Here is a 22,285-nt window from a genome sequence, read left to right as displayed (position 1 = left end):
ACTATCTGACAAAGTAACAGAAAGGAGCACAACATTTTGGCATTTTTACCAAAACAGACAATTAATTTTTCTTAGCAGGAAGGCTAAAGAGAAGGAGAAAAGTTTAGCTGTCAAAAAGTAACAAAAACAGAACCGCCTCAAAGCTCACCAATTAAAATGTTATATTTCCAGTAGTAGTTGTCAGACAATCAGCAATTAAATTGCAAGCAAAGGAGAACTCCAGCACATGAACCCTTTTTAAAAAAAACTCGCTGATTTTTACACTTTTAAAGATAAAGCAAATAAGACTTAATTAGCGGGCTACAGCTGCAGTGGCAGACAGATTGTGTTACATCACAGCTTACTAGCGCTAACATCCACACGGATGTGACTGTGGTAGAAGTGAAACAAAAGTGATTTCAATCAAAGTTTACAGCCTGCAACAATATGACTGAAGCTCTTGTAAAATGTGTCACTCCGTAAAAATGCCTCTGACCTCTGTGGGGAGATAGGAGAGGAAGGGGATGTCCATCTTCTCACACTGAACCGTGAAATCCTGGTGGAGACTGTGAGGGGAGCGTTTTGGGTGGTAGATGGTTGGCTCATAGTCCTGCACCCCATTCGGCAACACAGGAAAATGACAGAGGGGAGAGAAAAACACAAAGACAGAAAAGGTTACCTTAAGAGAAAGGACTCTTGGAAACCAGTGGTTTCAACAAACGCTGGTAGAATCCAGCGGGGATAATGCTTCGTCGCACATTTGACCTGCTGTTCAAGACGAGTGAAAATACTGTTGACTGGTGATCAGAAGTTGTGCTTTCTACAGACTGTTTCCTGAATGAATACTTCCTTTATGCACTGGAAGCTGAGAAGAGTAGAAATCCAGAACCCTGCAGCTTGCGAGGTCTGTGAAGCTCAGCAGGAAGCATCTGTGAGCCATGACCTTTACACAGTCACAAATAAATCTTAAAACTTGTGTGGGTCAGCGACAGTGTGTGTTCACATGTTAAATCGTGCAAATTCAAGTCGATCTCTTTTATGTTCACTTACATAAAGAGAAAGAAATGACTAATACTTGAAAATTATGTTAATTATGATAACTGACTCACACCAATGACCTTTAAAGGGTCAGTTCATGCAAGTGACATTTTCCTTATGTATCAACAGTAAGATGAAGCCTTGCACAAGAGCAATGTTTTGCAGGCCTAGAGATTTCAATTCATCCCAATTTAAATGAAGTGTAGGCAAACGTTGGTACAGTAGTGCACAGACACATCAGTTACAAACTGCATTTTCAAAAAAGTTTGACCAGAAGATCTGTGGGTGACACTGTTGGCAGGTGTCATGGGGTATTTCTAAAAGAGCAGAAATAACTGACAGCGAGCACAATTACTGGTTCATTATTTTGGGAAAGACACAGTTCTGACATATAGAGGTGGAAGGTAGGTTATTACTCTATTGTTGCATCAGCATTCAGCAGCACATGACTTATATCTCCCATTATTGTGCAGAATACTTTGAAACAGTACTACGGGTGTTGCAATATACCAGTATTGGTGACAGTCATGATATTAAAAGTATGAAATATATATGTTGCATTCATCATATACATATAATGATACTTTAATTTAATCTCAGCTAATAAAACCAAAATATTATTGATTGAAAATAGGGGATTTTGTACAAAATCCGGAAATCTAAAGTGAATCAGATAATAGCATTTCTTTTTCTCTCAACCGGAAAGGGGACGGTGTAGCAATAATATCATTACTATGAATGCTTTTGGCTATGATGATCATGTCATGAAAGTCTGATATCCTATTTGATATTTTGATACATTTTTCTATTAAAGCTTCTTTATATTTTGTTTATTTACGTAAAGTCATATTTTGAATATAATTTAAATTGCAACTTATTTACTCCCACTTTTACCTCAATAAAGAATATACACCTTTTTTCAGCACTGTGTTGAACCGTCCCTTTAAAAAAAGAAAAAGAGACATAGCTCTCATTGTCCTCTGTACCTTTCCCATTTCATTTATTTATTATCTTTATTATTTTTTCCAGCAAAGGAAGACATTTGTCCTCTGTGTGTTCTCCTGAGCTTAAGAAATGGCCCCAGCATGCACTTGACCCTATCAGCAGCTATGCTATCAAAATATGTGAGACTGAAAAAGAGCTCTGAATGGTTGTCAGTAAGGTCACTGAGCCATGAGACCAAAACAAGCAAATGGTGCAGAAACGCTCTTTTCCCAGTAAACGGTCACATCTAACAGTGTCACACTTCCACTCCCTGAGGAATGATGGTGTCTTGTACTAGTCTGTTTTTAAACCCAGTCCATGTAGAATAAAGAGGTGAGGTCTGGTGGGCACAGTTATCACATTTAAATCTTCTAAAAGTATTGCATGCATTTCCTTTTTGTACAGTGACACTTTGTGAATTTGCTCTTTGTTTCATTTCCATCAGAAACAAATGTATTGCAACTGATCTATAAAACAGCGGCTCTTACAAGTTAGAATATGACGACGAACATTGTAAAGTTTCCGTGAAGCGCTTGTTTTTACACACATAGCCATTCCTAACCTCGTGCCCACTTATTTTAATGAGAAAAACACACCAGAAGTAATACCCATACAACTTGCTTTTCAGCCTCCTCAAATATTTGCTTTGATGAAGAAATATTTCTGTCATCCGGCATGCTGCATTGTGCTCTCTCCCATACCTGGAAGGAAGAAAGATCAAAGATGCACGGGAGATTCTTTGTGAACAAGGACATCTCGCAGTGATGAGAGAAGCAAGCTGGACCGCTTGCCTGCAGCCGATCATTAATTTCCATGCTCTGCCTAATCACATTTACAGCTCCATGTTGGGGCTTCAGGCTGCGCGTGTGTGTGTATGAATGTGTTTGTTAAAGTGTGTGTATCATGTGAGTGCTTGCGTGTCATCCTGTTGACAGGGATCACATCACACCATGAAAAACATACACTCTTACACAGGGAAAGTGATTCTCCGTCCAAAGTAAGTTTTCCACATTCTCAAGTTAGAGAGAAACTCAGACAAGTGGGGTCCAAAGCAGCCTGATGCGGCGAGCAGTCACCATCAAAACTCAGAATAATAGAAAGCTTTTTTTTTTTAATGTAGCCTCATTTGAAATAAGCTGATGCAGAAGGTAAAATAATTAGAAAAGGAAAAAAAAAAAGCATAAAAGTAGCAAATGCAACACACGATACTTTAGAAAGAGAGAACCTGCACCCAACCGTTTTTCCAAGTGAAGTTACAGAGAAGCTTCTTATTCATTTCTGGGATTCCGGGGTAAAAATATCTCCCTCAAAGCTGAACTCTGACCTTGTTATTGGCATTGCGAGGGAATCAAGTGGGAGGAGAGGGAAGGGAGGGAGACTCCACAGAGAGACATCAGGCCGCTTGAATAAAGTCTGCCTAACATGGTTTTAATCTGAACTATCAATGCACTGTAAATCTAGCATGTCAGACACATATGGTAAAGTGTGTAGATGGATTCCATTCTAAGCCAAAGATCCCGAAAAACACATATCTGATATTTCCCTTCCATTAAAGTCATAGACTAAAGCAGGACAACAGCGCCGTGTTGTCAAATGGAAAGATGCTAAAATCGTGAGTCTGTGCTGCTTGGAGAGGATGGATCACTCAAACATAAAACAAATAGTCTTGACGTGTCAGTCAGTATGCGGCCTGACTGCAGACATCACTGTCATGACATCACAATGTGGCTGAAGAGGCAAGACGACTTTAAGGCAGCTTTAACCAGAGTAACAATAGCATGAAATCATGACTGTCTGAGTGCCCTTGCAGAGAGGGTAATGGGATAACTGCTCCAAACCATTTACAGGAGCTGAAATGAAATTCTGTAAAACACTGAGGGCCTGTATACAGGATCCCTTGTTAGTTAAGCAGACTTTTCTGTCTTGTATTATCTGAAGGACTCAGTGGGCACCAGAGAGTGTTTTAGAACAGATACTTTGTCATGTTGTTGGACAGTTGAGATTCAGTTAAACTTCTGTACTGTATACTTACAAATATGCGCAGGTGTCTGGCACATACCAGGCCAATGGAACCATTTTGATCCGGACCACAGATCACTAGCACTGTTGGCTGCTTCTTTGCCAGTGAGCTGAGAGGATAGGCCTGGTGGGGAGACAAAAAAATTGGGAGGCAAATAGTATCACTATCAGACCATGCTTTAGACTTAAGACGAAGGGATAGAAGAGACATACATGCCAGAAAATAGAAGTGGTTATTGATAGAAAACAATAGTGGAGCAAAATGGTGTTAGTTTGCCAGCAATACTGGGTATTATCCCTCCACTTTAGCCTTCTTATTCAGAGCAAGTCATCCGATCTGTACCTCAGCCTCTCCATTGTACTCTAAATACCTGACTGCAGCATGCCAGGAATGCCAGAAGAGGTTGGAAATGGCACCAGCTTCACTGTCTATTTAGTCCATGAGAGAAGGCTCAATCTCATTAAAATAACCCTGACAGCAGTGGAAAAAATACCAATGTCCTCTTCATGGGATGCCTGGGTATATATAACACTCTTTCCGTTTAAGTCCAAACTGCAGCAAGCTTCCGGCATCTGCCGTGTTTACTTGCTCCGTACTCCCCTGTAAATCACATTACACCTCCTTAAACCAGACAGGTATTCGCCTACAGAGCTGTCATCCTGAGTGGATAATCTTCCATCTCCCTCACCTAAGCAGAGGTGCTCCTTAAGTGAGTGTGTGTTTGTGGGTATGTACACACTCAGTTACAATATCACCGAAAGCCCCAAAAGCTCTCCATTCATTTTCCACTGTTCCTTTATTGCTGCTATTCCATTGCCATGTTATGGATTGTTAGCTGACGCTCCCTGGAGTTTCTGCATTATTACATTACACAAGGATGATTACTCATCTAAGTTTAAGTCACAGCATAATTATGCGAACTAGAAGAAGAAAATTAAACTGGGAGAGGGCTAAGTTCATGCAGAAATCTTGTCCAATTAGAGCCCAATAAAAGTGTTTCAGAGCACAAGTTGTAGGACCAGTTTTCTCTCTTTCATTTACATTCTGACTGGCTGGCTCATATTATTGCTTTAGTTCTCAACCCATAAATTACAGTCTAAGCATTTTGTAATTAGAATGCACATATAAAAGGGAATACAACTTATTGATAGAATAAAAAGCTTCAATAAGAAAGAGTTTCAATTTCCAAATACAAAACATACAGAGACTTTTGGGCCCCTTCCGATTATCCATTAGCCAAATACGATTGTCTTAACTGGGATTCAGCAAAAAGCAAAAAAAGGTTTGTGAAGTGTTTTCAGATTATTTAAAGGTAAATGGTTGAAATGTCTCTTACAGACCCTTCACTTAGAACTTGCCACCAGCAGTTTTATCTGATCATGACGGAAAATTTGCAGCCTCATCTTAGATTCATTAACTTTCTCCGAGTAAAAATCCATTTACTTCCACTTTCAACATTCTTTTCACAACAGTACAAAGTTTATGCTGAGAAATAGGACATCTCCCATGGTGGATAATTGGATGGTTGACAATTAAGTAGTGATCAGTCCAGGATAAAATACAGCGGCCGTTATCTCCATTGTTACAGTTTAACTGAGAAATCCCCACACAAACGCAATGAGATGGAAGAGAGACTGTTACGGCTGCTGTGGGCCACAGGGCTGATGGTAACATAAAGAAGGAGGGAAGGCAGGGATTTAGAGGAAAAGACTTTGATTACAGGACAATAAAACAAGACACCGTTTATCATTCCTAGAGAGGAGGTAAAAGAATGTGATAAGTATGTAATGATGTTAATGTTTATTGTTGTTGATGTTGATCATGTTTGGGTGGGGGGGGGTGTATGTGTGCAGTGTGGTTGTCAGTGTGATGTTGTGTGTGAGTTTATGTATGCATTGATTTTATTATGTAAAGCACTAAAAAGTGCAATATATTTTGATTTGATTTGAATTGACTGTCTGTAAATTTGTTAGCTAGATTAAGCACAAGCTACTTAGGCATGGAAAATGGGCACATGAAAAAAACTGTTAAACTTTGGTGCTTCAAATCACTTTCTTAAAAAGTGCTAAATAGGGCATCGATTGGGGGCATCGGCTCTCCAAATGTCTCATTTATAGATATAATGAGGCCAAAGCTCTTGCTGAGTTTCACACTTTCATAGTGACCGTTCTATATTTTCATGGTTAATGTAAAATGGGTTACTTCAAGTTTACTTCAAAAACTTCAAAAGTCCTATTCAATTTTGAACCATTGTTTTCAGGCCCACGACTCTGCAGCCTCCCAGTCGCAACAGGCAGCTATTTTCAGCACAGCTCCTCTGATAAATGCGCTGTTTACTGCTTCCTCTCTGCCAAGTGTCAGACAGATGAGGTGAACGACTGGCACATAAACACAGTGTGGCATTTATGAAGCAAATACAGGGTAACGTGATCTTGTGGCGCTGCATATAAGTCACAGAAACCTATTTATCATTATGTGAGAAGAACAAGCAAAACGTCAGGGTTGAGGCGAGACTTCAGGGCAGGGTTTTTCCATGGTGTAAAATGATATGCACAAACTAAAAGATAGAAGATAAAAAGTGGGTTTTTTTTGTAAATATTGAGGATAAATGAGGAGGCTCAGTGCAGGAGCCCTTTTTGCTGCTTCAGGACCCATTAGAGCCATGCATTGCTGAACGCAGGGTCAGTTCCACTCAAAGCTGTGATGCACTATGAACCATCTGTGTAATTTCATCGAGAAGGGAGACTTCATACTTCAACACAAGTTATACAAACAAGTCATAGATTTTGGGTTTCTAAATCACTAAATACATGAGAGCAATTAGCTGAAGAGGCAATGAACAGCCTTACCAATGGTGTCTTGGTGGGCATCATGCTTGTGTTTTTCTCCCCTCACTTTCAAAGAAAAAAGGGAGGAACTGTGAGGACAAATCTTCACGCAAATATTGAGTATCATGGCTTTTATTCAGTGTATGAAATGCAACTTGCAAGTATGGCCCGATTTCTCAGTGTTTTTAATGCATTTTGCATGGATTTATGTTCACCAGAGAAGAAAGCCCAGCTTCTTATTTCAAGTGAAATATCTTGGTGCACTTTTATTCCAAAATCAACTCACAGGGCTGCAACATATTTTCTTTCCAGAAAAAAAATATTTCTTGACTCAAATTTGAGGTCATGAATTTGCTGAGATATTTTCCAGAGATATTTATGATATTTTTGGTGTGTATGGAGTTTCTACAAGTGCAGACAGCTGTTTTTCTAGTCCCTTTCAACAGGTTTTTGATCTGGTTGCTTCTTTTTAAGTCCCTGAGGTTGACTCCATGACTGCTGATATATTAATATTTCTTTATTCTACAGTTTTCACGAGTGACATCCGATCAAACACGATCAAGAGCACAGAATCTCTCAGACACATACTTAGTAGAAAATATGTCTGCCTTGATTATAATAATGTCTCTAAGGGAAGACTTCTTTGAAATAAACCCTAAACCTGCATGAACTTTCGGCCCCAATCAACCTGAAACACACATTGAGCTTGAGAAAACACTGCCAGGGGCCTAAAAACACAAAAATACTCACAGAAAAATAGAGCCTTTAATATTTGTTCAAGAAGACCAAACTGAAGTCCAGGGGCTCCTGTAAACTACAGACTAATTTATTGCTGTGTGGTAACAAAAATGTATCCCGTCTCCATTCAGGTGCTGAAAAGCCTCAGACTGATACAGAAACACACACAGTCTGGAGCTGGTGGTTGTGGCCGCCACTGTTGGAACACTAAAGGGATTACTTACAGAAAACCTATAATCTATCTGGCAGCCAGAGGTGTAGGTGTGTGTGTGTCTGCACACATGCTTGTTCTTGTGGTAGCCAGCAGCAGCAGGCCAGCAATGAAATCAGTGAAATCATCCTGTCTGCATCTCCCTCTACTGTAATTTTCCTTAAATAGCAGTGATGTCATGTGAGCGGTAGCGTGCTACTGGCGGCTGTGGGCAGCCATGATCTCCAGCATCCAGGGCATGTTTGTCTAGTAAGACTATGCCATTGGGTCTGGTGGTGGAGGGCCAGGCATGAGGCCAAAAAGGGGCTGATGATAATAGAGGGGAAGTGGATGTGGTGGGTTTAATCACACACTTTGAGGAGAGAACATGAGGTATCTGTTTCTGACTGATGCTGCCACACATCCCGTTTTTGCTCCCATCTCATATCCCTTCTTTGCTTATTCTGCCTCCTTAAACTGATGCTACCACCTCTATCATTTGCTCGACTTGTAAACTACTAATTTTTGTTTCTGAATGTCTTTCTTGGTCTCGTTCCCCCTTTTTCACCTCATCCCTCCTCCTAACAGAGAAAGTGAGGTTTCATGTGTCTTTTAGCTCAGACTTTTATTCATCACAGCCTGTTGAAGAGCCCAGTGAGGAAACCAGTTCGGCATCAAACCAAGCCAGTGGTCTGGTCAAAGGCAACCACATGTGTTCCCAACAGCCCTCCGCTGACACACATCTCAGGCTGACACAATCCAGATTACAGCGCAATGAAACTGCAGCCACAACAGAGAAGCAGAGCTGTGGCTCTGGGCCGGTTCGGTCGAGAAATGGAGCACTGCCACTGAGTGAGCTCAGGTGTTCTGCCCTGAGGTGAGCCGCTCAAATGTTTGGAAGTAAATGTCACAGAAAGTTAGAGCAAGTCCCCCCCTCCCCCATAAGAGTCAGACTTTTTGTGTAGAAGTTTTATGCTAATTAGAAAAGTGTAAGTAGCAGCAGCTGTGACTTTTTACCTTCTTGTACAATCTAATGATCACAGCAGGGACTCGCCGAAATTTGTGGCGATCAACGGAGGTTCAAAGTGACCGAAAATGAAGGAAATGGGGAGAAATCAGTGACCTTTAGGAAAGGTTTATTGAGAGATGCACATTAATGACTGTTAAATGGATTTGCTTAAGACTGAGTTAGTTCAGGTTACAGTCTGATGTTGGGCTGAACTTTAAATGTGGGTCTGGATTGTCTTCTTTTTATTTTTCAAATAACTGTAGTACACGGTTTGCTTTGCAAATCTTTACAAAAACATTTTTTTGTGATCCCAACAAGATTTCCTTGCCAATAAAAAGAGAAAATAATGCAAAAATAACATCTTGGAATGATGCTATTCATCTCAGCTGTTATTTGTAACAATGAAACCACATGGCTCACCCTCGTGAGCACACAGATGTAGAAGGCTAGATGGATGGAGGTGGATGCACTGGTGTAATTGTGGGTTGGCCTCATGCTTGGATTTGCTTCATAATTGCTGTAAAAGTGGGGGTAACAAGCAAGCAAGGAAAAACACAAACAGAAATAAAAAGTGTCTGAAAACACACAGCAGGAGAGGAGCAGTATGTACAGACCTTAGTGACGGCGAGGGCGCATGCCTGTCCCCAAATCTCTATCAGCTGCTGTTGTCCGAACCTGTAGTCCTTCAGTAGTTCTGTCTCGATAGCTGCCGCATCTCCTTTGCTGAGAGATTCAGGGCAAGAAAGATACCCATTAATCATCATTCTTATTATCGTCAATAAAAAAAAAAAACTAAACTGATGTAAAAACTTAAGTAACTAATACTAAAGCTAACACAGTAGCTGAATCAGCTTGGGGAGAGAGACTTAAAAAAATAACAAACTCTAATCCAACTGCAGCTATTTCCTGTTCTTGCAAAAGTTTGTTTTTGCAGCTTTTGTTTTATTCTTGTTGGTTTTCATTTGAGATGACACAGTGGTGTGCTGAGGTTAGCACTGCAGCCTCAGCAACTCAGATCCTGCTGGTTACATGTTCTCCCCGTGCTTGGTTAGATTTGTTTACAGGTGCTCAGGTTTCCTCCAATATTCCAAGTTTGTGCATGTGGGTGGTCTGTATCTCCGTTTTGATCCTGCCATGGACTGGAGACCTGTGCAGGGTGTACTCAACCTGACACAATTCTCAGCTTCGCAGGATAAAACATCCTGTACAGATGGATTATCATGGATATCTTTGTTATTGATTGTAGTAGTAATAATAATAGTAGTACTATATTTTTATCACGCAAATGTAAAGTAATTTATTGACATTTATTTATTGAAATGTGCCTTTATGATGACAGTATTTTTTTTTTCCTTTTCTTTTTTTAACCAAAAAAACTCCTCAAAAAGGACTAATTAATAAATGGTTTTACTGAACACGTTTTGTTCTTCCTCATTTCTTGGCTTGATGAAACTCATCTACATTCTGTGTCTTGCTGCGAAAGCCCCATGGAACAAAGGAAGTTATACGTTGTTAAATGCTGGTGTAAAAATCCCAATGACAAACAGCATCATCAGCTAAAAAAGACATTTTCAACATTTTTACATGCCTACACACATTAATGGTGGTCATATATTGCCAAGTAAGAGCCCCAGGAGGGTTTTTAAGAGATACTCAAATAGGTCAAGTTCTAACTGTAAAAAAACCCTAATGGCTAATGAGAAATGTGAACATGAATTTCAAAACAGAGCGTGTGATCCATAAACCAAGCAGTGTCGTTTACAATAACTAATGCAATATAATAGTATAACTGTGCTGTAGGTGTGAATACAGCCTGACCCTGGTTAATTGTTTATGTATTTGTAATGTAGGTTTAATCGTGTTCTCTCTGACCAGGTTTCTACTTTCCCTCCTCTGGCTGCTCGTTGCATGGTGACAACATGGCTGATGCTGCTGTATAAGAGCCTTCTGGTGCCGTTTTTAGCATGAGGGTGTGTGCAGGTGACAAACAGTAAAAGTAAAGACAGCTCTGTGGTGACCAGATGACATGATATTCAACTTATGTAGAACAAGAACAAAAAGTGACTGCTCTCCACATTTGATCCTCTTGAAGCATGATGCATACCCATTACTCTACAGACACCTGGTGGTCCTACTCAGTACTGCGGCTCAAAAGCAAAACCCCGCTGACTATTTAAAAATGTTATGGTTGGGTGTCTTAATATTTTTCTTTTACAGTTGTGGTCATTTCAAATCATACTCAGAGAGATATTAGACAAGCCTACAGAAGAAGCTGTAAAATGAGAATTAATGTGTGATTCAGTGTTTATTATAGTCATCCATCCTGTTATGGCCACTGCAAACCAATAAGAGCAGATGAGCTGAGAATCAATGCTCAAAATCAATAATGTGCATCTAATCAGCGCTTACTGAACACGGTCACCCCACTCTGCTGCACATTTTTACCTCTCAAAGGAAATCAAGAGCTTTTTGTGTGAGTGGAAGTTGGTGCCCTGCGTGTGTGTGTGTGTGTGTATGTTACATCATTTGTGCTATTTTTTTTATCTTGATACATCATGCTTCGACAAAAGAAACACACAGAGAACCTACAAGAAGCAATTATAATCCATCAGACAGTCAATTAAACCGATACACACATCGATACATTCCTTGTTAGACATTTAAACATGCATTTGCATCCTCATAAAGGATATGAATGAACCACTTTATACATTTATGTAGAATGGAGTTGCATAGTTTGAAATGGATTTGCATGTTTAAATCATTCAATTGCTCAATCGTGATGTGATCGTTGATGTGATGGTACAATTTCAGTCTTCTGTGCCATCATAATGTTGCGTTACGGCGCCCTCTCACAACTGGTATTTAGTTCGAAGAAAATCGAGGACAAGCAGATGAAGATGATTAAAGATTTTGTTTATGATGAACAATTACAGTGAAGAACAGTATGTGCATTTTTGTTGTGTGTGTGTGTGTGTGTGTGTGTGTGTGTGTGTGTGTGTGTGTGTGTGTGTGTGTGTGTGTGTGTGTGTGTGTGTGAGTGTCTATAAAGGCAACAAGGTGCACACATGCCTCCAATCTGTGCCATTTGTCTCCGTTCTCCATGGTGACAGTGTTGCAAATACTAAGCCTGCTTGTGCCCCTTCTGCGTTTGTATAGGACACAGCGGTGTTTGTGTGTGTGCATGTGTGTGTGTTTATGTGTAAGCAAGCCAGTGTATCCAAGTGGGGCTCCTGGCATTTACCTGTGACAGTGGAGCGGCAGCAGCTGTCACCCACGGCTCACCTCAGGGATGTTTCCTGAGTCTCTGTGACAAGCTGATCTTTGGAAAGTTCACCTCAGTCCACGGGGTTCGCTGTTTTTTGCTGTGCCTAACAGCCCTGGCACTTCTTGCGGTTTTTATTAAGCCAAATTAGTTCTGCGTGAGGATGGGTCATTTTGGGATATCTCAGCTCAGGACGCATCACAGTAAACATGCTGCTGAACAGGCAAACACTATTGATCTTACACATTATTGATAGAACAAAGTGTTGTGGGTGTGACGCTCTGCGGCTGCCAGTTTTGGCAGGCTCTACCACAGGGGAGAAGCACATAGTGTTCAGAACCGACTAAAGACAGATGGCTGCTTCATGCCACATACTACATGTCTTTTCAATTACCAGCTCTGAATATGGTCGTTATAGCTCTAAAGCATTTATTTGGCTGAAGCTACTTGAGAAAACTGATCAGATTCTTGAAAGCCCTGCAGACAGCGCTGTCAAATTGGTTCTTAATGAAAATAAGTATGCAAAGCAAGAGCAAACTAAAGCAGTTGACAAAATTTGGTTTTGAGTATTGGCTTCTGTTGCACCTGTAGCTTGAGTCATGCCACAGCTGGCAGCCTCTCCCTAGAGGGGAGTTGATTTCCCCATGCCGCACCACGTGATGTGCTCCTGTGGTGTCATCTTCAGTGTAGCTCCATTCAACTATGATCACAACTGACTCAATGAGCGTGTTTATCTTAACACAGGAGATGAGGTAAATTAAACTTTCATGGCCACTGTGGGGAATTTTGGGACAATGAAACAGAAAATGATAGGACTGTCTGCAGCAAAGATAAAAATAAGTGACACAATAATGGTAAGGTTCGGGGTCAGAAGAACATTGGATATTTAACAAAGGGAAACAACTGTAATTTGTTGATGAAAGTGTGGTAATCACAAATTATACCAAATGAAAGCAACATATTCCACATGGATGCAGCGTTGTTGCATACAGTCAAAGACAAGACAAGTGACCTAATTTAACAGCCCAGCAGCAGATACAATGAAAGTACCAAAAGCAGTGCACAAGCATGCTAAATTTATCCTGTATAGCAGCCCACGAACCGTGCAAAAATAATACGGTACGTTTCTGTATACAGACCCCAGCTGTGAAGCATCCTTGTATCATGAGAGATGAACGCATTCCTGAATATCAGAGGGGCTTCTGTTTCTAGGCCTCGTGACTGGAAGACTGAAATAGGCTCATTTCACCACCCCCATCCACGGTTAGACTGTTTTTCGCATTCACAGAGAGACTTAAAGGGACACTATGTCATAAAAGTCATTTATTAGCTCAAATCAACATATTCATTCATAAATTAGTCCTAATTGGTGTAAAATTATCTCTTTCAAAAATCTCAATTATCCTCCTGAGTGAAGAATAACTTGTCTGTATCTATATAGAGCGGGCAAGCTCTATGGAGGCTGCCATGTCCTTCCGGTCTATGAAAAACGATGAAATGCCGAGAGGGACAAAAAGCACTTCGAATCGCGTTTTCCCCAACGCCAGGCCTGCAAGCGGAAATGACGTCATTTTGACGTCACGTCCGCCGAATGGCTTATTACTGGCGCTAATGGTAAATAGATTTTATCTCGTAAATTATCCCACTAATAATGCATTGATTGTTACCAAACTTCTGCCGTAGTACACATAGGCTCTTAACTCACAAAACGAGGCATTAGAAAGTTTGTAAGTTTACCGGGAGTTTATTTAAAAGAACACTTTCCAGATAGCAACTACACACTGCTGCTAACGCTACCGCTGCGTCGACGTCACTTCCGGTAACTCCTCGAATATGACTAATTGCATTGCTTCCACACCAAAGGCTATGTCGACTTATGTTATCTGACATGTTATCTGTCATCTGTATTTATAGTGTTATTGTATGTGTGTTATGTAATCCTTTGTACTGTGTATCTTGATGTATTTTTGTTTGTATGGACCTTGAGTCTGAAGCTATAGCTTCTTGAATCTTGACACATACCGCCTGCCGTAGTTCAAGAAGTTGCAACGCACATTTGAAAACGCGAGGCGCTAGAGAGCAAATTCATTCGACTTTGCAAAATAAAATTGCACCACTAGATGGTGGAACAAATTACATAGTGTCCCTTTAAATGATCAACACTTTTTCCTTTTTTTTTGTAATAGCACTCTAATAGTGCGCCGAAAATGGCGCAAGTCAAAGCTCCAGGTTCATTATGAGACTTACAAAGAAAAGCTATGTGTGTTCAACCAGACTTTGCGTAGAACGAGGGAGAGTTATTTTTCTGAAATCATCAAAAACTGCAGCAACAACTCTCGTGTCCTGTTTGCTACAGTAAACAGATTAACAAAGAATCTAGTTTCACTGCCTTTAGAACTAATTTCTACATCTAAGTAGAATGAGTTTGCAATATTCTTTAATGACAAACTTCAAGGCATTAAAAATGCAATAATTTCCAAAACACAAATAACTACTCTGCAGCCAGCTGGGCACCTAGAGCTGACACCATTTCACACCTGTCACTGACAAAACAGACGAAGAGATCATCTGCAGTCTGAGTTCATCGACATGCTGCCTTGATGAGTTTCCCACTAATTTCTAAAGTCTGTGCTGAGCAGTTTTTTACCACAACTCGCTCATTTAGTTAACATCTCACTCCAGACTGGAACATTTCCAAAGGCCTTAAAAACCGCTGTCATTAAGCCTCTTCTAAAGAATAGCAGTTTTGATGCCACAGTACTGAACAACTACCGGCCCATATCAAACCTGCCATTCTTAGGCAAAGTCCTAGAAACAGTTGTTTACCAACAGCTTAGTGACTTTCTCCTGTCTAACAATGCTTTTGATACTTTCCAATCAGGCTTTAGGCCCCACCACAGCACTGAGACAGCTCTGATCAAGGTGACAAACGACATTCGCCTGAACACAGACGCAGCCAAAGTCTCAGTCTTAGTTCTGCTGGACCTGAGTGCTGACACAGTTGACAATGCAATCTTATTACAGAGGTTAGAAGACTGGGTGGGAATCTCTGGTAGTGCTTTAAACTGGTTCAAGTCTTATCTCGAGGACAGGAAATATTTTTGTTGAAATTGGTAACTGTGTCTGTAGCCCTCAGAAACAAAGAGAAAGTGTTATCTGTCACCTTGAGACTCTCTCTCTAAAACCTAATAATCAAGTTAGAAATCTAGGGGTAATATTGGACTCAGACCTGAACTTTAACAGCCACATTAAATCAATAACATCAGCAGTATTTTACCATCTAAAAAACATTGCCAGAATCAAAGGAATAGCGTCTAAACCAGACTTAGAAAGACTAATCCATGCATTTGTCTCCAGCAGGTTAGACAAGTCTGACATGTTAGAGCCATATGAACCAACCCGGACACTGAGAACCTCAGGGAGGGGTGGCCCAGAGTATCTGCACTCTTCACTTTTAATTTAATTAATTATTCATGTTTTTTGGAATGATTTTATTTGCCTTCTTGGGATTTTATGTAGCTGTAAAGCACTTTGAATTGCCTTGTGTACAAATTGTGCTCTACAAATAAACTCGCCTTGCCTTGCCACTCCTGGTAAAGCACTATGTCACTAATAATATTAGCAGAAATATCAAAACAGACATACTACACATCCTAAAATCCATAACGCCTTTATCAATGTCTACTGCTGCTTGTGACTAAAAATAACTTCGAGCTTTATTTATTTATGTCACTTTGATCTCGACTCGATGATCTGAACCACTGGTTGTGAGTCATAAGGTGAGCACCCAAACGCAGGCTCAGGCATAAGAATAAAGAACAAACAAAATTTGATTACAATCTCAAAAATCAAGAAACTAACAGTGCAGCTGCAGCATGTAGTCCAAAAATCCAAGCAAATGATGAACAGTGATAGGTAGACATGGTGTGGCGGTAATAACACACACAATAAAAACATTGATGAACTGGCAGAGAGCAAAGCAAACCTTCAGGGAAATATGAGGGAAGTAATCACACATGAAAAATAGATGTGGTACTTAGCAAATGAAACCTGGGCTGTGTTCAAAATATATAGTGCACTCAAAGTATCCCACAATGCACCTTGAAAGGTATTGTAGAACCGATGTTCATTAACCCAGTAAATATCCGTAATATGTGGAAAAGTCTGGATTACGTAAGTAAACACAGTTTGTGGCTACATCCACAAATTCAGAACTCCACCAAGCGAAGGTGAAAACTTCTCATCCAAGACCCAGAAACACTGTGTAGCACACTCTAGTGCAGATCCGTCACTCGGTGAAAAAATAAGCCACATCATGTGATGAAGAGTGCAACACAGGAGACCCTGAACTGTTGAGCAGCTGAGATACCAGACAAGAGTGGTGAAAAAGAAAAGAAAATAAACATGCCTCTGTCCACACTTTTTTCAAATGTGCTGCCAGCATTAAATTCATAATGAACATGTTAAAAAAAAAAAAATCATAATTCGGGTGGGTTGGGGGTTGACAGAATTGTTGCTGCTACTGATTGTATTTATACTTTTATTCTGTCCCAACAATGTCTGTCTTGTTATGTTTAAAATGTTCAATAAACAAAGTTTAAAAAAAAAATTAAAAGTCATATTTCATGTTTTCATTTTCCAAAAATAAATAAATAAATAAAATAAAAAAAAAATCAGGACCTGTGAAACATTATTATGTTAGAATTGTGATTTTAGCCATGCCGACTAGAAGTCATCTTCAAATCCAAAGTGTTTTTTTGTCTTTAAAAAGATCAGTTGTAGCTTACTGTACATGTTCTGTGGTATGTCAGACTCCTACGCAATGCTCCTCAGTTGATCAAAGTGATTGTATGGTCCTGCTGCCACCAGCCCCAAATTTACTGTTATGTAATTAACTAAACTGCAGGCTCCAGTAAGACGGCTATGAGTATGAAAAGAACTGCTCAGGTCTGTGAAAGAGCAGATAATAAATAACTAGTGAGACATTCAGGCTTTAGAGAGGCCAGTGAGAATAAAAAAGACACAGTTCAGCAGCCCTCTTCTCTGTTCCACTCTACCTGTCCACCCAGCAATTATCCGTCCGCCTCCTGCTCCATCTCACACTGAGCAACTCTTGTTGATGCTTTGAGCCTTATAAACAGAAAGAAAGAAAGCATGAAATGAAATGTTGCTAAGATGGAAGCATCTCTTTTCTGTCTGTTTCTGTTCTTACAGGACTAGTTTGTGACAGCTCCATACGGCTTTATGTTCGTTGTGTTTCTATCGCAGTGAATAGAATTTAGTGATGATGATTCAGCCTAACCGGAGTGCAGTGAAAGCGTCTTTTTTTCTTTTTTGTTTACTAGTTGTTGGGTTTAATAGGTTTTCTCTTGATAAAGAGCAGTACTTTCACCATAAAAGTAAGGTAGTCAGTGACTAACAAGAAACTTTTTACTGGAAAATCATCACCGAATGTGACATCTATAATCAAATATGTCGATATAAATACATACAAAATGCCTCTTTTGTCAAAATAATTTCATATATAGAAATGTGCTTTATCACATTTAATGTTGGCTTATCATTATTAGTTGGCAGTTTCTCTTTGCCATGCAAACCAAAAAAATAACAGGGCCAGCTCACCTATCTCACTGAACTTTTAAGTTCATCTAGTGTGTATAGCCCTCATCCTGTACCTTCTGTAAAGACTAATGCTCCCTGATTGCTAATGATTAACAAAAGTAAAGCTAAAGCTGACAGGTATGTCATACATATTGGACAATTTCAATGTGATGAAAATTTATAATCATTCAAATTCATTCTCTAGCATGCACAAATATTGGCACCAGAGAAAAACCCTGGAGATAATCTTCTTTGGAGATTGAAAATTTCATGATAATCATAATCGTACATCTGTTTTAATATGCAAGCGTGAAGTTTCTATGAGTTGTAAAGTGTAAGAGGGGAGGGCTGGGATAAGTGTGGGTGGGGGATATTTTCATCCTGCACTTGTTTGTCAGTGGGATTAATACTGTGTGAACAGTGTAAAAGCAACAACAACAAAAAAAACACTATCTCACACGACCACGTTCACAACATTCTGTGCTACAATGGTGCAGCCTGACACCTTGGATAATTCTCAAAGCTCTTTTTCTTGTCTGCTTTTCAGCACTCAACCACCCTCCCTTCACTGCTCTGTCCTTTGATCTCCAGCTCTGCCAATCTCGCCTTATCAATTACCCCATATTACCTTTTTCCATTTTCTTTCTCTGTATCATCTTCTTCGGCTGTCCTCCGTCTCATTCTCTCCCTGCCACTCTGATGAAAGTTCCCACTTTACTGACTGACGGCAGATGAAAGCAAGGGAAAAAGATCACACTGGAGATGACTAAAACAGTGGATTTTATTCAATTGCGTCTGCATTTGTTAAACGGCTTTTGACTGAAGGAATGCCTTTAGAGGAAGATAAATACAACTAGTGTATATAATTCCCTACAAGCAGAGAGACAAGGCCTCACTTTAATCATTACCCTGAAGATAACCTTATTATAAACACTCAGCTTCGTTCAGGCTAAAAGGTTTCCGTCATGATGCTGACATTATGCTGATAAAGGCTGATAAAAGCTATAAAGGATGGCTTCCCTGCAATGATAACCAGACTATCAGTGGGTTTTCCCAGGAGCATATGTGTACGTTTGCATCTAATATAACATGTGTCATATCAGGACACCTTTCATCTTCAGTCCCACCTCCTGTAGGGTGACTCCAGGAGACTATGTAAACGGCAGGGAGAAATCACATAAGGGAGGGCAGCAGAAAGGCAACGAGTTTGAGTAATACAGATATATTTCTGCAGATTTGAATGAATTTGGACATGCAGACAATCCAGAATCAGTGTATTTTCTAAAAAAAAAAAAACAAACAAAAAAAAACAGTTATGTCACTGCCCCTCGTGTTGTCTTCAAAAGAAAAGCAATGCAGCAACACAAACTGAGCAAAATTAGAATCAGGTCACTACAGAAGCCATCTTAAATTAAAAACACAAAAGCCGTACAGTGAGTAATACAATGATGTGAGACGTCTGAATCTATGAGTGCAGATTATGTGAGGTAATGTGAGTATTCAGGCTTAGTTTATGTACCTTGGATGACATTTTTTAATTTTGAGGCAGCTGGCTAGATAATCTGTTATCAACATTTTACATGTATAATAATTTTATATGTATTATACCACATTGTATTTAGTAGTATTGATCGATCACATATCTAGCTAAGTAATGTAACTGAGCATGACTCATTACATGGGGAGTCAGATTATATGTAAGCTCACCTTGCTGGAAGCTCACCTTGCTGGAAACTAAGAATTTTTCCCTCTAAGTAATTCGATGGGCAGAAGGATCAGGTGCTAGAGCAGAGGGAATGTCTCATGGGCAGCCTCAGCTGGCACATAGGAGCTGTCTCGGTGCCTGCATATGGTTCCATTCTAACTGCCTAGCATGAGCCCTGTAATGCTGCTCAATTCTTATTGAATCAGGTTGGCATGATTCACTTTGGTCCAAGTCTCCTAGGGCAATGATTTAGGACTCGTGTGTGTGTGAAAGAGAGAGAGGCACACAATCACATCCATACAACATCATTCTTTTAAATCAGGCTTAATCAGTTTAGCTGTCTGCTCATGTTCCTAATATCCGGTACAAAGACAAAGACATTCTTCAGATAAGCCTCATCAGTGGCTCTTGCATTTTGCTCTCATAACTCATTTCATCATCCAACAACTGTGCTCCTGCAGAGACATAACACATGGACATGGATCCCATTTACCTAAAGCCACAGGTGCTGATTTCCTGTGTGTGAGTGAGTGTTCTCTCTGTTCGAGCTAAAAATGTCCATCTGTGACTCAGCTACTTATCGCTCATTTTCAGATGTCATGATTAAAAAAGAATAAGGGCAATTATCTAGATGGACGAACAGCCTTATACACACAGATGATGACACAGCTGCAACAAGGCGCATCTTGACATTAAGTGCACAAGACATACATAAACTGCAGAGCACCCACTTGCCCACAGGTTACATCATTCCGTATTCCCTCAGTGGTCTCTAATCCTCTTATTTTTCGAGAATATCCATTTACAACCTCTGCCACCGATTTAAACCTGTCTACCTCAGTTTAAGGCTGGGGGCCTTTAGCATCGTGTGGTGTCACATCCCATTTGTTTCGAAAGATGAAAGGTTGTTATTTTTTTCTTTTTTTGTCCTCCAGGTGGTAGAGACAGAGCAGAATGGCTAACACAATATATTGGGTCCCTGGCTGGAACGAGACATATTGGTGATCTATCTGTGTTTCTAAGTGACCTGAAGTTTAATAACAACAATGCATCAGTGGCTCAGATCTGTGTGAGGACGAGCTTATCTTTGGATTCAGTCTATATATGTATGTGTCTGAGCCTGTATCTACAGATAAATTAAAGTTGACACGGACGGCATGCACATAAAGCATCAGTGTATATCTACCGGTATACGAAGATTCCAATGACATTTAAATCTATACAAGAAAAAGGTGAGCTTGTTTTTCTTTTTCTCCTTGAGTGCCTCTCATGCTTAGCCCTGGTGCCATAGCAACAGAGCTGCCAGAATCATGTGACTGCATATAACAAGAATGCTATTAAGGATAAATGGCTATTGCGTGCACTTTTGAATACAGTTGCATACAGTGTGCTGTTTAATTAGTCTCAAAAGCCATGCAGGTAAAAAACAGGCACACCCAGCTGATACGAGCATGCAGAGCAGGGCGTGTGGGTAGAAAACGATCCTCCTGAGGGAGGATTTCTGCCACATGAGCACACAGAACAGTATTTGTCAGTAGAGAACACATCAGTGAGGGCGCAGCATTGTGAGAAGCACACGCCTTCTATTCAGACTGACGTCGAGCTGAAGTTAATTTAACAACATGGACGAGTCACAAAAGAAGAAACATCAGACACTGTTCTTACTTGCAGATTCTCAAAAGTCAAACTGATGAATGAGCAGCTGTTGTGCAGTTTCGAGCGTATATTTAGAAAACCTAGAAGCCTCACAGGCTTCTGATTCTTTTACATATCCGCCATTTTGGGAAGAGCTATATTTGATGGTAATATAATGTCATGGAAAATATTTACAACTGTAACTTGATTTATATTGCTTCATTTTGAACTAAGCTTCCTTTATTACTTCATTTTGAGTAGTTTCAAGTTTCCTGAAGGTTTGTTCGTCAAAGCAGTGAGAATTTGAATATACTGCTGGTTCATTTGGAATCAAATTAGGCCACCGAGGGTGAACCTAATCTGCCTCCTGGTAAGACAACTTTCTGTGGATCTAAAGCTAAAACTCACAGTTCCTCTCAGACCTGTCTTTTAGTGTCTTCCAGTTAATGTTTTTAATTTTCTGGCACAGATCAACTATTGAATTAGTTCACTCTCCACATTCTCATAAACCACTTTTGGACAAAAGGACATTTTTCACAATTCTTGTAACTTCTAAAAGAGGTAACTACATTATTATTATTATTGTTTTTTAATTGCGTCTGCATTCTTAAAACCAAGGACAGTTATGGTTCTTTAAAGTCTGTAATTAGTATTTTGTAGCACATACTTTAAACTAATCTCCTAGACAAAACAAAAATGTGACAAATGTACTGAGGTGACATGATCAACATATAAACTATATAAGCTTAAATAGCATGTATAGACTGGTAAAATGAGAGTATAAACAACAGCTTCCAAACTTTAGTTTTAAAATGTGAAGCAAAGCACAGAGTGACAGGCAGATAGTTAAGTGTGGGCTTTATTCTAAAATAAAAACTCTATTTAGACTTGCATATCATTTTTTGATGTCTGGTAGGATTGTCTGAAACATGGCCCTTAGGAGCTGTCTGGAAGGCATCCTGGCCAGAAATACAGACCCTCTCATCTAGCTCCTTTTGATGCAGAGGAGCAGCAAAATCTACTATGAGCCTTTCCCAGATGACTTAGCTCATCACCTTATTCCTAAAGGGTGAGCTTGTTTTTCCATTTTAACTCGCTATGCCTAGCTCCCAACTGTCAACGAATACAGAAAAAGGCGTTTATATACTCCAACTTGATCTGTGTTTTTTCATGCCTGGAAATTGACATGATCAAAGTGTGTTTCTTATAACTCCTATGGTGTGAACATTTTTGGAGCTTCAGATTGGCAAACCATAATCAGGCACTGAAACCTCGTGTAAGAGCCATTTAAAC

At 39.9% G+C, this 22,285-nt stretch overlaps 1 protein-coding gene across 2 annotated transcripts in view; it reads right to left on the bottom strand.

The window, feature by feature from the left end:
* yjefn3 (YjeF N-terminal domain containing 3) overlaps positions 1-22,285 on the bottom strand; it is a 47,428-nt gene that overhangs the window by 2,118 nt on the left and 23,025 nt on the right. The window contains exons 2-6 of one of the 2 annotated variants that reach the window (XM_075485102.1): positions 18,281-18,373; positions 17,109-17,181; positions 9,401-9,509; positions 4,034-4,144; positions 476-589 (exon numbers count right to left, since the gene is read on the bottom strand). In XM_075485102.1, coding sequence (XP_075341217.1) covers positions 476-589; positions 4,034-4,144; positions 9,401-9,509; positions 17,109-17,181; positions 18,281-18,308 — 435 coding nt within the window. In that variant the 5' untranslated portion in view covers positions 18,309-18,373. The remainder of the gene's footprint in view (positions 1-475; positions 590-4,033; positions 4,145-9,400; positions 9,510-17,108; positions 17,182-18,280; positions 18,374-22,285) is intronic. The other variant, XM_075485103.1, reaches the window with a different exon arrangement.

This window comes from Odontesthes bonariensis, chromosome 15 (assembly GCF_027942865.1).
Source record: "Odontesthes bonariensis isolate fOdoBon6 chromosome 15, fOdoBon6.hap1, whole genome shotgun sequence".
Classification (NCBI taxonomy): Eukaryota; Metazoa; Chordata; class Actinopteri; order Atheriniformes; family Atherinopsidae; genus Odontesthes; species Odontesthes bonariensis.
This window is presented reverse-complemented; position numbering and strand designations above follow the sequence as displayed.